Source organism: Megalobrama amblycephala, linkage group LG21 (genome assembly GCF_018812025.1).
Source record: "Megalobrama amblycephala isolate DHTTF-2021 linkage group LG21, ASM1881202v1, whole genome shotgun sequence".
Lineage (NCBI taxonomy): Eukaryota > Metazoa > Chordata > Actinopteri > Cypriniformes > Xenocyprididae > Megalobrama > Megalobrama amblycephala.
In genome coordinates this window covers 31142015-31160357 of record NC_063064.1, presented here as the reverse complement: position 1 = coordinate 31160357, position 18343 = coordinate 31142015, and the positions used below count along the sequence as shown (strand labels likewise).

Here is an 18343-nt window from a genome sequence, read left to right as displayed (position 1 = left end):
GACTATGATGTCATTTCCTGTGGCACCATCAATGTCATGTGGTGGTTTGTTCTGTGAGAAGGACGACAGGTGTGATTGACAGCGTCTCCATGGTAACGGCCCGTCCACATTTAAATAGGATTTATTTTCTGCTCTTATTGAGATGAAGAAACTGAATGACAGCTGTGTGTTTATGAGGACCATAAACACACACACACACTCACACACATATAGAGATACACACACACACACACACACACACACATATAGAGACACACACACACACACACATATAGAGATACACACACACACACACACACACACACACACACATATAGAGACACACACACACACACACATATAGAGATACACACACACACACACACACACACATATAGAGACACACACACACACACACACACACACACACATATAGAGATACACACACACACACACATATAGAGATACACACACACACACATATAGAGATACACACACACACACACACACGTATAGAGATACACACACACACACACACATATAGAGATACACACACACACACACACACACACATATAGAGACACACACACACACACACATATAGAGATACACACACACACACACACACACATATAGAGATACACACACACACACATATAGAGATACACAAACACACACATATAGAGACACACACACACACACACATATAGAGATACACACACACACACACACACACACATATAGAGATACACACACACACACATATAGAGATACACAAACACACACATATAGAGATACACAAACACACACATATAGAGATACACAAACACACACATATAGAGACACACACACACACACACATATAGAGATACACACACACACACACACACACACACACACACACACACATATAGAGATACACACACACACACACACATATAGAGATACACAAACACACACATATAGAGATACACAAACACACACATATAGAGATACACAAACACACACATATAGAGATACACAAACACACACATATAGAGACACACACACACACACACATATAGAGATACACACACACACACACACACACACACACACACACATATAGAGATACACACACACACACACACATATAGAGATACACAAACACACACATATAGAGATACACAAACACACACATATAGAGACACACACATCTGGAGGAAGCATGGCGTTAGTTTTCATTGTTACGCTGATGATACTCAGCTCTATATTTCTTCAGCCCTGACGAGACTTACCAATTCGCTAAATTAACAGAATGTATAGCTGATATAAAAAATGGGATGATTAGAAATTTCCTACTTCTTAATTTTGACAAAACAAATGTTTACATTTTTGGACCAAAAACTTCTTCACGCAATAATCTAGAATACTGTCTAACACTTGATGGCTGCTCTGTTAAGTCTTCGTCGTCAGTTAGGAACCTGGGTGTGCTCTTTGATACCAATCTTTCATTTGAAGACCATGTTACTAGCATCTGTAAAACCGCCTTCTTCCATCTTAAAAATATATCTAAACTACGACATATGCTCTCAATGAAGAATGCAGAACAGTTAGTTCATGCGTTTATGACCTCAAGGCTAGATTACTGTAACGCTCTACTGGGTGGTTGTTCTGCTCGCTTGATAAATAAACTACAGCTCGTACAAAATGCAGCAGCTAGAGTTCTTACTAGAACTAGGAAGTATGACCATATTAGCCCAGTTCTGTCATCACTGCATTGGCTTCCTGTTAAACATCGTATAGATTTTAAAATCTTGCTAATTACTTACAAAGCACTAAATGGTTTAGCTCCCCAGTACCTAAGTGAGCTCTTAATACATTATAGTCCTTCACGTTTATTGCGATCTCAGAATTCAGGCCAACTGATAATACCTAGAATATCAAAATCAACCGCAGGCGGTAGATCCTTCTCCTATTTGGCACCTAAACTCTGGAACAATCTTCCTAGCATTGTTCGGGAAGCAGACACACTCTGTCAGTTTAAATCTAGACTAAAAACGCATCTCTTTAACCTGGCATGCACATAACACATTATCAATTTATATTTTCAAATCCGTTAAAGTATTATTAGACTGCATAAATTAGGTAAGCCGGAACCGGGAACACTTCCTATAACACCAGATGTACTCGTTACATCTGAAAAAGAATGGCATCTATGCTAATATTAGTCTTTCTGTTTATCCCGAGGTTTACTGTAGTCAACCGGATCCGGGCCGTATCCAGATGAGATGAAGGACCTGTATCTAGACATGATGATAACGCAGCCCTGACGTTTCAACTAAACTATCCCCTGCGAAGGCCCATTTCCCTTTCCTTTCCCTATGTATAGATAAAACATTATCAAAATGATTCCAGTTCGCATAGATCCACGGACACAACTACTTTTTCTGTATTATGCGGACCAGACAAGTAATTTGGCAAACATCACTTTTTTTTCTGCACACACACTCAAACACGCAAACCTATAGACTAAAAACGTAAATGGACAGAAAGAATGCATTAAAGATATTCAGGATTTTTTCAGTAGGAAAGGTGTCATTTAAGTGACCCCTAAAGTAATAATTAACAATTTTTGTAATGGAAGTGATTCAATCAAAAACCAACTTTAGCTCGATAATAATTTTCCTATTGTCACTGTGAAGCTGCTTTGAAACGATATGTATTGTGAAAAGCGTTAAATAAATGATGAGTTGACAATTAAATAAAAATTATGAATACAAATATGAAATGTTTTAGACTGACTGTTGAAATCTGCTCGAGAAAATGTTATGGCTCTCCTTCATTCCTGAAAGACAGAAAAAGAACAAAAAATACAACAAAACATGTAAAATAAAAGACAATATATATCCTTGATTTTATCCATGAGGATGTGAAAAGTGTCTAAAAATAAGAGGGATTGATGACATAATTTGAGAACTGAATTCAGGTACATTCTGGTAAATTCACCTGCATTTGCTCCATTTATTGTAATTGTCTCAAACTGTTCTGAAATTTTGTATTTGTTCTACAGCATCTGTGTGGATTTGATTCGTTTTGAAGGTTTGAATCAGAGATTCTGTTTACTGAGAGTTTAAAGATGAGCTCAGCTCCACTGCATCTGCAATCAGGACAGAATTACAGAGATCAACAGAGAGTATCGGCGTCTCCATAATGACAGCATTATTCTAAACTGACACGCGACGACACATGAGCGACTGCTTTCACAGACAGAGTTCGGTCACTTACATTTTAGTACCACTGAATCATGAGCCATAAACATCTTAACTGAGATCTGAACTGTTCCTGTTGTAGAATGAAAGTTATGAGCAGAACTGACCTTATTTTCACTGCAACTTCAGGCTTAACGGAGAGTATATTGATTACAGTGTATTAGAATGGATCAGAAGAATCAGTCCAATAAATAGAAACCACATTCGATCCAATTCATTTCTTTATTTGTGATTAAATGAAACTGGTCTGGCTTAGAAACATACACAACTGTTTTCAGTGAAAACACATGAAAATGATACAGTACATGATTACAGAAATGAAATCATAATCTCAGGATTATTTCTGCTGGAGAATCAGAGGGTTCATCAAAAGTTTCTGCTGGTTCTGGGTGATTACTAGCTGGTTTCGTTCAGGTCTGCTAGAATCAGAATCAGAAAGAGCTTGTTCGCACACACAAGGAATTTTTCTTGGTACTGAAGCTTCCAGTATACATATACAAATACAACAAGAAGAAATATAGTAATAAATTTAGGAATAAAAAATAAAAGTATTGGTCTGATCAGAGCACACCTCTCCTGATCTGAGGAATCATTCCTGTCTGGAGCACAAACACTGCTCCTACATATAGTTACAGTGATTCTGGTCTTAAATTGACCGAGCAGCCTGGCTCCTGAATCCTGAATGCAGCTAAAAGTTCCTGGTCCTCAGGAAAATCTGCATCAAACATGTACAAGAGTTTAACCTGTGGACTCAAACTATAGAAGCAAAGAGAACCAGCCTCCTGGTCCAGGAACACACCGATTTTCCTGATGGACTCTGTTGGAATTGATACGGTTTTCTGGTTGTGTTGAGCCACACATTCATTATCTGAGCAATATAAACTCCACGACATCTCATTGCGTCCCAGACGTACTCGATCACTCGCTCCCTTCCTCTCCATTCCCTCACAGGCCACACCCACATGTATGTCTGGCCCAATCACATCCACCGCAAAGAAGCAGCGTTCTGACAGCGGTGGGCGGCACAGGACCTGGTTGCACATGTCAAATCTCTCGTCATTATCAGGAAGCTGCTGTTTCTCCTTCTGACGAGTGGCCACAGTGTTGTTCTCGTTCAGATGGAGGTATTCGTTAGCCGTCTGAGGGTCAAAGGTGAGCGTGACGGCATCTAAAAACAAATTAATCAGATTAGCATCAATAGTTCTCAAGCTGTTTTCGTCAGCATATGCATGTGGGTAAAGGACATAATCTACTTCTGGGAAGTAACATGCTTTTAATAATCATTTGAGATGGAATATAGCTTTTTGATAATTTCATAATTATACTGGCAGGTTTTTATGAGCTCATGTTAATTTAGAGAAACGCATGAAATATCTGCATGTTTATAAACCTTTTAAAACGAACCAGAAGATCCATGATCATGTTTAAACTCACATTTGTAGAGTCCTGGTTGGGGACCACAGACTCCTCTAGTGGAGATTCTAGTCAGAGAAGAATGTTAAGAGTAGAATCACACCTTGTACACTTATTTAAGCACATTTTTAAACATGAATATTATACTGATATTAGATGACAAAATAAAATAAAGTTACAAAATCATACACTAAACAAGTGCAGTGCATAGTTTAAGTGCATTTGAGACACAAATCATGCTACAGTACCTCAGTGAGCACAGGTACTCATCAAGAATTTCCTGTCCGATGTTTCCAAGATCATTATACTGCAGATCCAGCTCTCTCAGACATGAGGAATTGGCTTTCAAAGATGTCAGCAACTGATAAACTCCTTCTTTAATTTGACAGCCTGAAAGTCTATAAAGCAAAAACAGTTTTTTTTTTTCAGATCAGCATATTCTACCTTGATCTATGCATTTGGGCTCTGTTGTTTGTGATTTGCATGGCTCGATAGTAAGAACTAGTGGGAAAGTTTGTTATTTCAAACATTCTGGTGATTTTAAACCATTGAAGTAGAGATCTGCACTCCCGTTGGATCCAATGCAACAGAGTGTGGTGCGGGACAAAATTTGATGGACGCATGTGGGCACGGGCGGTTAGACACTCGTGTGCGGGAGAATAAAATGATTTGCAGGACTCCCGCAAAGTGGAAATGTCTAAATATAAAATATCTAAAAACTAATAAATTATTATTAATATATTGCACAAAAGCAACAAGAATGATTTACAGTCGCAAGCATATGTGAGATTCTATTTATAATACATGTTTGCAGTGTTGAGCAGTGTAGCCAATCACAGACATATCTGTTGATTTCTGAGACGCAATGGAGACGCAACGCAATCAGAGGTGTTTATGTTAGAATCCTCTCACCGCTCAAAATGCTGGAGTTTTTATGCAGTGCTGAAATTTGCGTGCTCACGAATCCAATTATTATAACACACGAAGTGTAGACATTATAAAAGATTCATTGTTCATTTATTCAATGTGTTATAACAGAGATTTGTGAGATCGCGATGAACTGAGATGTCAGATTTTTAGTCGTTATAACAGGAGCGCTCTTTGCGTGCATTCTGCCATACCAAAGCTTGCTTTTCGGTTAAAACTAACTGTGGTTTGTGGATGTTGATGCTTTAATAACAAATATTTTATCAGGAGCATTTATGCTGGGATGCTGTGGCAACACACAACTTAGATTTTCATGTAAAGTTCATGGATGTACTGACAAAAATCTATATAGGCTACCTTTATGTGGGATTTTACGGGCGGGAGCAGGACAAAACATGAATGTTGCGGGTCGGAGTGGGACAAGATAACATATTATTTTGCGGGAATGGGACAGAATCCAACTGGAGTGGGCGAGTCTCTACACTGAAGTGGAAGGCGACACAAAAGAGAACTCTTTCAACCGAACTGAGTTCTTTTTTATCTTTTTGGACCTTGTAATATCTTGGCAAGTATCCTGTCAGTTATGTCTTAAGTGAACAGTTGAGAAAGAAAACCCTTGTGTCAATATATTAGATCCATGCATGAGGTACTTTAATGACCACAAACCTGCTGTATGTTTATTTGATCTGCTCATTTTATTTTTCTTCCTTTATTACTGACTGCTTACTTGTCTTTAATAATGTTTGAACTTCATATTAGTTAGGCTAGTAGATTTTGCTGTAGTATTGAAATTGGAATCGAGAATTGTGAAATTTCACGGGCATCTAACATTTTGATGACAAAAACAATTAATTAAATAATTTAATTTATTTTATTTATAATGTGGGGCTAAATTAGAATGTGAACCACATGGCCAAAAGAACAAATACTTAGCGCTGAGCTCTGCTTAGTTTGACTTACTTCAGAACTTCAAGATGACAGTTTGTGCTCTGCAGTCCAGCTGAGAGAATCTTCACTCCTGAATCACCTAGAGGATTGTCACTGAGATCCAGCTCTCTCAGATTCATATTTTCTCCTGAAAGCACATCCCTGATCAGCTCCATGTCCTGACTCTGGAGGTCATTGTGGCTGAGGTTCAGGATCTGAATCTGGCAGTTGGGATCACAGAGCACAGTGGAAAGCTGCTTCAGCGCGGACCCTCCCAGAGCATTGTGGCTCAGATCAAGGTCAGTCAGGTGAGAGTTTGGTGACCTCAGGTAACCCGCCAGGCTCTTACAGTGCTGCTCTGTAATTCCGCATCCTTTGAGCCTGTCAGTATTGCATTCAAACTTAGATTCAGCTTTGGCCAAGAACATTATATGATACGTTATAAATACATATATAGCATCTTAACACTTACAATGCCTTTCTGAAGCACATGATGGCTGGAGAGAATCTCTGAATCCCTTCTAAAGTGAGGTTGTATTTCCTGAGGTCAAACTTATCATGTTTTGTATCTGACATCCTAAACTGGAAAGCCAGAAGTGTGCACTGGAACAGCGTGAGAGGTTCTTTGGACCGTGATCGTTCAAGATCTTGCATCTCATGCAAAAATGACGTGTCCTTGAGCTCAACGAGACAGCGAACAAGACTGATGCATCTCTCAGAGGACAGATCTTTCCTTTTCAAAGACTTAATGTACGTGGTCACCTTTTTGTGACCATCTGAACTACTGGCCCATAATGGAGGCAGGAGTCCTTCAAGTAGACCTCTGCTGGAATCACAAGAAATCCCAAAGAGAAAACACATAAAAAGATCCAAGTGCCCATTTTTACTTTGCAAGGCCACATTAATCATATCTTTGAGAAATTCAGACAAATTAGACTTCTGCCTCTTCTTAGCTTTTATTAAATTCATAGAGTCTTGATTTCCTGATAGAAATGTGTAAAATGCAAACAAGGCTGCAAAGAATTCCTGGACACTGAGATGGACGAAACTGAAAAGTTTTTTCCTGTAATATACAAAGTTGCCCTCTGTGACACAGGTAATGACACCAGGATATTGATGCGCTTCATCAACACTGATATCATAGTTCATCAAGTCTTCTTCTCTGAAGATGACATTCTGTTCCTTCAGCTGCCAGAATGCCAGCTCTGCCAGTTTCATAATCAGTTCATCATGCTTCTTGAGAGCATCTTCTTGAGACAGTTCTTCCCCTTGATATTTTTTGTGGCTCAACCCGGTCTGAATGAGCAGATAGTGGATGTACATTTCTGTCAGGTTTGAGGGCATGTTTCTATCTTTATTTTGTCTTGCAATTATGTCTTTAAGAACAACCACTGAAATCCAACAAAATAGAGGTATGTGGCACAATATCCACAGGCTCTTTTGAGACTTTAGGTGACAGATGATGTCTTGGGTTAGCTCTGGATTCTCAAGTTGCCTCGTGAAGTACTCCTCCTTTTGCTCGTCTCTGAATCCTCTGATCTGTGTTTTATATCCACATAAGAAGATCTCACTCGGAAGCTGTCCAGCTGCGACGGGCCGGCTGGTGATCCACAGATGAGCGGATGGAAGCAGTTTTCTTCGTAGAAGGTTTACTAGAAGGACGTCCACTGTGGCTTTCTCAGTTACATCTGACAAAAGGCGGCTTTGAAAGTTCAAATCCTTTTTATATTCATCCAGACCATCCAAGATGAACAGAACTTTCCTATCACAGATGCAATCAGAGATCGCTGTCATCTCTTTAAACTCAAAGTAAAAGACACAAAGCAAGTCAAAAAGACTTGTTTCTCTCTCAAGCAAGTTCAGATCTCGGAATGGGAGCAGAAACACAAGCTCTAGATCTTGATTGGCTTCTCCTCTCGCCCAGTCGAGGACAAACTTCTGCACGGTGATCGTTTTCCCAATTCCAGCAATTCCTTTAGTTAAAACAGTCATCATTTTTCTGTTTTCATCTGTGGGTGGCTGAAGGATTTCATTGTAGTTTATGACTGTCTGCGCTGATGCGTTTAAATCATGCGTCGTCTCGATCTGCCAGATCTCATGTTCTCTATTGATGGGGTCAGACTCATCATCGATTATAAACAGTTTAGTGTAGATCTTGTTTAGAGAGACAGACCGTGGTGCACTTCCCTCCAGAATCCTCTCAGAGTCACTCAGCATTCTTGATTTCATCTTATTCTTTACATTCTGAAGAATTTCTAAAAATCAGGACAAAGTTGGAAAGTCGTATTATTAACAGGAGCATCACACTTATGAATGGACAGTGTTCTACAACAAGAGATCTTACCTTCTGTGTTTACAGAGATAGAGTGAGACATCTGAGGCTGAAAAAACAAACAAACAAATACAAATTCATAAATATATATATGACATACACAAACCATTTCTTAAATGAGCAACCATTTCTTAAATTATCAGACACTCACCACATGTAGATTCATGGTAACATCACCATTTATGGTGTTTCCTACCATGTTTGGAGCAAGTATTGATCCACCACCTTTCTGGTCAATTGTAAAGTTATACTGATTTGGGTTCTGAATCAATGGTTGCCCGAGTAAGGTAGAATTATTATTATTATTATTATTATTATTATGCTGTTGTTGTGGAAGGTTGTTTCCAGAATGTGTTTGAACACTGCCACCATCTGTTTAAAAAATAAACAATTAAATACATAACCAAAAGAGTGTAAATATTATAGTAAAGCTCAATGAAAATTGAGAAACATATTGTCTAATAACAAATTAAAGTATAATTCTTTTCCTACTTTTGATATGCATCTTTTTTCTGATTTTTCTCACTGTGGACTTGAAAAATTTTAATGCTTTTCTCTTTCCATATTCATCCTGTAGCTCCTTCAGGGTATCTTCCAACCTCCCTGTTGTTCTTCTCCTGATGTGTTAAGCAAAGACAAACAGTTATAAGAATAAAGTTTATGGACAATAGCAAAAATTATATCCAAAATAAAGGTTGGTCATGAACTGGTATTTTTAGGTTTAGATACACTCGCAGACACATTCATATACCTGTTCACCTGTTTTCATTTATCATGCACGAGACACGAGTTCAAATATTTACTTTTTATAGGCCAGATATGCTTATAAATAGGGCAACGAAAGTTTAGAGCATTTTTCCTCAGTAAAACACGGCAAATGTGAGACTGATAACGAAACTGTTCTAGATGAGTACTTTTCTACAATTGAATCTATCATTTGGACTGACTGCAGAGGTCTTTAGGTTAACCTGCCTGTGAAGCTCTGTACTGAAGGCAAATATCCTGTCTAATGCATATTTTTCAGCTTTTGGCTGGAATCATATTTTTTGTTCTGTCTCTATTCAAATAAACCAATGAATAAAAATAAAGGAGCATGGTAACTGTGTTCATGAAAGTACCAAAAAATAACATGGTCATGGTAGTACCATAGTATGACTTGAAGTACCAGATAAACCAAAAGATATTCAATGAGTATATATATTAAAAAGGTACCATGGTATTAATATGGGATGCCATCATGGCCATAGCCAGCTATGAGGTCACCGAGGATCGGACCTCTGTATTTTTCCAAAGTGTAAATATTAAATGTGGCTAATATATTATTAACTCAAGGATATTGCAGTACCAAGATCTTCTCATCTGAGCTGCCTCATTGGCCTGTCGCCGCTCGCTAATGTCAAAATATTTGAAATGACCAATCAATTCAAAGTTGAGTGCGAATTCTATTTGCTAAAGGTCATAAAGTGTGAGATAAGATATAAATAGCTAAACTAAACATTTCATATTTGACAGCTGTTTTAGAATAGAAATGTTAAAAGAGCAACAAAAATAATCAGGCAAACTAATAAACCTTTGTCTAATTTCACCATTTTATTAAAAATAGGTCTATATAATTTACGTGATTCATTTAATGTAATAATTAGCAAGTGTCAATGTGAGAGGACATGAAACATTAACAAAGTAGTTTTCATTATATTAGGCATTAGATTAATAATGAATGTGTATATATTGTGAATGAATTTAATAACTTATTTACCTAGCTTTTGTAAATCAAAAGACTACCAGTCAAAGCACAGCTTTAGGAGGAGAAGAGACAGAGCAAGACTAATAGAAAAATAAAAAAATGTTGGAGATGGGAGAGCAGGTATTGACAAATAATCTACTGCCCTCTGACACGATTTTAAATCTATTACCCATTTTTGTACTTCATACGTCTTGAAATATGTAGATCAGAGAAATCAACATTTTCTCGGGGGTGAATGAACTCACTAACTCGCTCAAATGTGGGATCTCTGATTATAAAACACTGCTGCATCACTACACCATCATTACCATGTAACGTACACGCTTTAAATAAGTTAAATGGTTTTTGAGATACTACGTCACTTCCACACACTTCATCAATCGTGCATCATATCGTAATCGCTTGATATCTACCTGCTCAAGTGCTTGTCGAGTTTCTTCTGTAATAAACAGAGAGTCTTCTGATTCATATCTTTGCAAGATCTTCTCAAGAATCGTTTCATATTAATCGCGTTCGGTCGCTCCATCGCTGGACTTTTGTGTTTGAGTGTGTAAGTCTAACTGAGGTAAAAGCGCGCCAACAGCAGCGAGGCGGGGATTCGTTGTGAGCGGGCGGTCATAAAAACACTTTCGATTAACACTTTCAGCATCTGATAATTCCCTACATTATGGTTACTTTATTCCTTTATGACTCTGTTTTTCGGTTCAGCATTAATATTAGATTAGAGATTATGGATGTATTGTTTTACTCTTGTTTTAAGATATGAAAGCGCTTTCTGTTTGCTTTAAACAAGCAACATCTTTAATTTCCATGTTAGATTTGATATAGTATTTTATATTAGAGCGAATTGTTCATTTATTCCATTGTGAATAACTCAAGTAAAGTTCAAGTAAAACTCGAGTTTTGTCAAAAACCATGTGCTTTGACATTAGTAGTATTAATTGTTGGGAATGATATGAAATATCAACAGCTACCATTAAAACAACGTATATGTGTGTTTCAGGACAAGACAAGAAAGAGAATACATAATTTTGATTGATTTGTACTATATTTGTCTTTTAGTATATCCCTGTTGTTTTAATAATAATAATGGTTTATTCATACAGTGCCTTTAGCTCTCAGTGACACTTTACAAAGCCCTCTGTTCCTGTCAGTCATGAAAATAAAGCAAACTGCCTGAAACTGTATTATCTAGAGATCAGCTGTGCTGTCGTGTTTCCTTCAGTCACCAGCAGATGGAGACAGATGACAGCGTCGTCATTGAAGCGCATGCTCAGAACACAGAGACGTCCTCTGAGGGAGGCTCATGGACACTCAGGAAAAAGCAGATTTGGCTATCCATTGTTCTGCTCAGATGTTTGGAAGAACGCAGTGAGAAACTCAGTCTGACTGTGAGACTCTATGATTAAAACATCCAGTAGATGTCGCTGTGTCTTGAAATAGTGTTTCCTCTCAGTTGGACTCCAACAGGAACACATCTGTTCTGGGGATGGCGGGAATTTCAAAGGTAAGTCTTTTTTTTTTTTACTGTAATGTAAATTTTCAATTTGTGGTAAAGTTAGAGAATCTTAAAAAACTTCGGATCATTCAGTTTTGTTAATATGATACATTTAATGCATATATATATATATATATATGTATATGTATATGTGTGTATATATATATCTTAAATCATAAACAGTTTTGAACAATGTAAGGCTGAACACCGTTACTGACAATCCTCATTTTGGCTGCATGAGATTTTCCAGCTTTGTTTTTGTTGAACTGTTAAAGCTCCGCCCTCTTCTGGAAAGGGGGCGGGAGCAGCAGCTCATTTGCATTTAAAGGGACACACACAAAAACGGTGTGTTTTTGCTCACACTCAAATAGGGGCAAATTTGACAAGCTATAATAAATGATCTGTGGGGGATTTTGAGCTGAAACTTCACACACACATTCTGGAGACACCAGAGACTGATATTACATATATTGTGAAAGGAGCGTAATAGATCTGCTTTAACACATGCTCAAACAAATGGTTAAATTGTAATTGAATGGTAAGGGTAGTTTAAACTAAGCTATTGATTTAAATTTCAAATTCCATCTTAAGAATCTGCATATTAACAGTAGAAAAGCATGTCAAACCTCTGTAATCTGTAAAGCCGTTAGAGTCACATGACATGTATGGTAATGATAGTCATACGTGTGAACGCTGATCAGACCAGTGTGACTCATGACCGACCCACGGACTAAATTAGATCTAATGAACCTGTTGACCTCTGACCTCAGAACGTCATTGCATCATGTGTGGAAAGACAAGCGTAAACAGACATTTTCATTCGTACTTCACACTTCATTATCACCACGTTTGCATCATGTCTTTCAAACCACACGTTACATTTTCACTTCACACTCTATGAGGGTCAAACTGGACAGTGAGTCTGTCGGGACTCGTCCACTGCGGAGTAAAGACGGGGAAATACAAGAGCTAATTTTACTTGGATGTGGTGCAGGTGCAGCGAGCTGCTGAATTAGAAGAGAGACGCAAATAGAAAAGAGCCGACTAGAAATGACACACGAGAGGTGGAAACTTGGACACGACTGGACTCGCATCTGCTGCGTTTCTGAGGAAAAACCCTGGACGCTGGGATGTGAGTATCAGACCTGTCCACAGCGAGTGTGTGATCTGCGGTCAGTGATGTGGAGAATGCGGTTATCTTTAGCACTGCTGAGAGAGTCATGAGCTGAAGATCAGCGGCACACTCCATCAATCCATTACACACGACACACCTGAAGCTCCTCCTGAGATAATATTTCACTAAATTAACAACACATTAATAATAATCGATATTATTAATAAGAACAACACACTAATATTAATATTTTATCATTATGTAAAATTAAAATGTTACTGCACAATTAATCAAAATAAAACAGATTTTTTGAATAATTTTATGTAACTTCTTGTATGTTCATCTCTCACTTTTAGTCTCGACTGAAAGTTTTTTATCATTCCTCTTGACTCGTGTGCTGCACACACCCATTGGCTGTTGACTATGATGATGTCATTTCCTGTGGCACCATCAATGTCATGTGGTGGTTTGTTCTGTGAGAAGGACGACAGGTGTGATTGACAGCGTCTCCATGGTAACGGCTCGTAAATAAGATTCTGCAGCCCGTCCACATTTAAATAGGATTTATTTTCTGCTCTTATTGAGATGAAGAAACTGAATGACAGCTGTGTGTTTATGAGGACCATAAACACACACACACACACACATATAGATACGCACACACACACACACACATATACACACACATATACACACACACACACACACACACACACATTGATGTTCACTGTGCAGATGTTAACTCATGCTGTAACATGTGTTTCTCATTGATAGTTAATTAATGCATTATTAATGTTAATTAACGGGATGTTATTATATAGTATCTGCACCTGTTAGAATGATGGAGGTGATGAACACATGTGACACCAATGAAAACTTCTTATTCGTCTGCAGCTCTGGACATTCATGAGGTGCATCCTGGGACGCTTCTGTGTGTGTGAGAGTGTGTGTGTGTGTTATATTTAGCAGTAGCTCTTATATCTGCTGTCTCTCCTCCCACTGCAGCCCCCCACCGTCTCTCTCTCTCTCTCTGTCTGTCTGTCATTCACACGCTCTGAATGTGACTGAATCGCAGCAGCAAACTCACCGGAGGAGAAGAGAAGCAGTGAGAGACCAGACGTGTTGAGGTGAGACGCTTCACACGCTAACATGCTGCTGTGTTACGATCGCTCCGTGTGTGTGAGTGTGTGTGTGTGTGTGTGTGTGAGTGTGTGTGTGTGTGTGTGTTCTGCATGAGACGCAGTGGATCCAGCTTTCATGTTTCTAAAGGTGAGACACACAGCAGACCGTGAGCGTCAGATCTGATGAAGGACAGGTTTGATTACGGTCAGATTTAACCTGATGATTCTTGTGTTTCTGCTGTGAGACTCTGATCAGAATGAGCTGGAAATGTAAAAACATGTGCAAAAAATCTCACATACTCACAGCCAGCAAGTATTTACTGAAACTGTTGTATGCTCTCTCTCTCTCTCTCTCTATATAAATATAATATATATTGCAGTTTCAATAAATATTTGCCTGTTGTGACAGTGCACTGCAAAAAATCTGTTTTTTTTGTCTTGTTTTCTATTAATAATATCTAAAAAAATATTAAATCAATATACATTTACTAGAGAAGCAAAAATGACTGAAGATATTAAGTCTTGTTTACTGAAAAATGTATCAAAATTGAGTTTGTGTTTGAGTTTGTTTAGAAAAATCATCTTGTATTTTTAATTGTTTATTTTTCTGACTCCATTGGCAGATGTTTGTTCTTGTTTAAAGCACTAACTATTATTTTCAGAAAACAAGACTTAATATCTTCAGTCATTTTGCTTCTCAAATAAATGTATCTTGATTTTAACAGATAATACAGTTGTTTTGTCTGTTGAGTTTATTTGTGTGTTTACAAGTTTAAGACTTGTAGTTTAAGTTATTCGCTGCACAAAATCCTTTTATTTACAGCATTTACAGTGAGAATGAGGGTGAGATGGAGTTTGTCCTGTCACGAGTCGCTGGTGTTGTGCTGATCTGCTTCTTCGGACTGAAGCTGAAGCACGGGCGATTCGGGTCTCAGATTTCCAAGCTTTCGCCGGCTGGCTTTGGAAAGCAGCGTGTGTGAGAGATGGATGGAGACACCGATACTCGCTGGCCGAGATCCCGTTATTCCGGCCATGTGGCTCTGATATCCACAAACAAGCTCAAACTCATTGCCACAGAACCGTAAATGTGCTTCCGCACGGATTCACACGATCTGCAGCGAACGCAGAACCGGGCGGAAACACTTCCGTCCGTCTCTGTCTCTTCTGAACGATGTTTAATCCACAGTCAGAGCCAGATCTGATCCGACAGATGAGCGTTTCTAATCCGGACTCGCAGTCTGTCAGTGATCAGACCTTCTGCTGAGAGATCTGAGACGTGAAGCAGGTTTAAGGTCGATCGGGATTACAGATTAACGTGATTTGATGAGGCAGCGATCGGCTGGCGTCAGGCCGTATGATCGGGTTTGTTTCTTCTGCTTTAATGGGTTCAGATGAAGGAATATGGGTAACCCAAACCCAGTGACCCTGTTATGGCCTTTGAAAGATTAATAAGGCCTTCTTTATGCTGTTTCTCAACAAGTATATTTACTTACAAAGAAAAATTATAAGATTTTATGTCTTGCTTTCAGGGAAATCTAACAAAATTTTGTGATGTTTTTGCTTTAAACTGTCTGTCAGCTCATTGGCTGATCAGCGTCTCTTTGCCCCGCCCTCAATCACTGTATCTGAGACTGGAAGAGTTTGGTTCGTGTTGTTCGTGTCGAGAAGACGCTGTTTTCTCCACTTTGATGAGATTGATACGGTAAAACCGACGCCATCGTTACTGTTCGTATCACTGAGATTCAGATATGATAATGAGCGTTTGGTTTCTGACCAATCACAGCAGAGCAGCTCTCAGAAAGGCGGGGTTTAGAGAGATTGACGCTACGTCTGAAATCACATACTGGATAGTTCGTACTACATTTAGTTTGAAACTTGCTTCGCAACCATTAACAATGTTCTGTATAGTATGAATGTACTCTGGACGTACTAATCTTGTCATTGTCATGTGACTTACCATGTGACCTCCATTCACAATCCTCTCCTGTGGCCTCAAGGGATTGTGACCCTTGAAATGCACATTTGAGAATCACGACTTTTTGCCTGCTGTTTTATGAATACTGTGAATTCGGACATACTATTCAGCGCACATACTGTTTTTGCCTATATAGTATGGAAGTATGCATATTCGGACACAGTATGAATCTTCGAACGAACTATTTTCAGAGAAATGAGCTGATGCTGCAATGGATATTATGAGAAAATTCAAGTGTTTTTTGATCTTGGATGAATGTAAACCTGCTAAAACAACATTAGAAAGCTTTAAAATAGCTTATTAGGGCACTTTAAATCCAACAAAGGCTGTTGATCCAGAAACAAGTGCTTATTTACAGTAAAAATCTTATTTAAATTTAGTATAAACCTGGAAATAAATAGGTTTTTGTATTAATATGTTAGAAAAATGATGCTGAGTCATAAGTATTTCATATTGTGCTGTATTTCTGCCTGACTAATCAAATGTTAATCAAGTCTGCTTTATCTCTACAGCGCTTTATACAGCAGACTGATTCACAGCGATCGATAACAGTTAAAACTCTATTATTTCAGCTCTACAGAAGACAATAGTGTCATTATTTAGATCAATTCAGTTCAAATTTTGTGCACACATCAAATACTGAGACAGTTTATGTTCAACTTTCACTCGCATATCTTTTGTTAAAGCGTGTATTAAATGACAAAAATGCCAAACAGAAACACCTTCACTAGTGGTCTGAGACGTCTGGTCAGATGTTCTGATCTCATGTGACGCACCGATGGATTCCCAGAGTAAAGTGTGTCTTAATGCAGTTTGGCATGAGCCGTCCTCCGGTTAGTGTGATTGACAGGATTGGGGAACTGGAGCAAACTGTAAACCACAGCAGCTGCCGTTAATTACGGTTTGGACACCTTCAGGGTCGGATTAAACATGTCAAACATGCTTCTGTGTAAATAAAACATCTCCAGTTTAGTGTAGTACATGCAGCAGACAGCAGAGATGCGGCGGTTTCCTCACGCGTGACGGCGCAGATGCGTAAGAGCTCAATCCCATAAACACTGAGGTTAACCCTGCTGTTTTACAGCAGCTCCCGAAGCGTCAGAAGAGGTTTATTACACCTGTTCAGCCTCTTTAAAGACACTCGACGCCTTACTGATCAGTTATATTCACTGCAAAAAATATCTAAACATTCTTAAATCAAGATACAGTTACTGGAGAAGCCGAGCGACGTAAGATAAGATGTTTGTTCTCTGGGAAACTGGTTCACATGAAGTGATTAAAACAGTCTTGGTGATTCAGTCATTGAATGCCAACAACAAAACGGCTGAAAATGTAACTAAAATCTGAATGATAGTAGAATAACACTGATTCTGATCATCTTGACGTTAAATTTCTTGTATTCAGTTTTTTTAGCTGGTCAACTCTGGATATTTCTCTTCCATATGGAAATGAGGGGTAACTATGGCAACGGTGTGTGGATGTTTTGTGAGGTTGTCACGGCAGCGGCTGATGTTTCTCAGATAATCCGACAGGTGTGTTTGAGGGGTCAGCGACGCTCCGTTTTAGATCAGGGATCCTGTTTCCCGTGTGGATGCCAGTGCAGAGCGCTCTGGGAAAAAGAGTATTTATAGCGATCAGAGGAGCAAACGCTCGACTAGCATCTCTCACATTGATTAGCTGAGGCTTATTTCGGATAATGAGATTTTAAGAAGCATGTTGTGTGTGTGTGTGTGTGTGTGTGTGTGTGTGTGTACTTGTGTTTGAGCGTCTCATTGAAATGCCGCTCCATCAGCGTGTCTCAGTATGAGTTCCTCTGCAGAGCCGTCTGGGTAAATTTACCCGCTGTGACTTCACATCAGGGCTCTAATTGGTCAAAAATGCAGATTGTCCGTGTGCCGATCATTATTTCCTTTGTTAGCGGCCGTTCTCCAGGGATCAGAGGCCTAAATCTGACCAGCGGGGTTCGGCGTGTCAGCGTGGCCTTGTTCCCCTCTGGCATTCGTCAAATGACAGCAGCAATTATCAAGCTATTTTCTGTCTTTGACCCGCAGCTCTGTGACGC

General features: G+C 38.8%; 2 protein-coding genes across 2 annotated transcripts in view; one reads left to right on the top strand and one right to left on the bottom strand.

Moving 5' to 3' along the window:
* Positions 1-3141: 3141 nt before the first annotated feature.
* LOC125257099 (NACHT, LRR and PYD domains-containing protein 3-like) lies at positions 3142-11118 on the bottom strand. The gene is made up of 9 exons (XM_048173540.1): positions 10987-11118; positions 9322-9446; positions 8981-9201; positions 8842-8878; positions 6970-8752; positions 6531-6878; positions 4892-5041; positions 4665-4711; positions 3142-4398 (listed from the first exon to the last, which is right to left on the bottom strand). Exons 1-9 carry the CDS (start codon positions 11097-11099, stop codon positions 3860-3862), a joined length of 3363 nt encoding a protein of 1120 aa, XP_048029497.1. The 5' UTR covers positions 11100-11118; the 3' UTR covers positions 3142-3859.
* A 2067-nt stretch (positions 11119-13185) lies between these two features.
* The window catches only part of filip1l (filamin A interacting protein 1-like), a 36843-nt gene continuing 31685 nt past the window's right edge, over positions 13186-18343 (top strand). The window contains exons 1-2 of the mRNA XM_048171927.1: positions 13186-13203; positions 14191-14312. The gene's annotated coding sequence lies outside the window, so the exon portion shown is untranslated. The remainder of the gene's footprint in view (positions 13204-14190; positions 14313-18343) is intronic.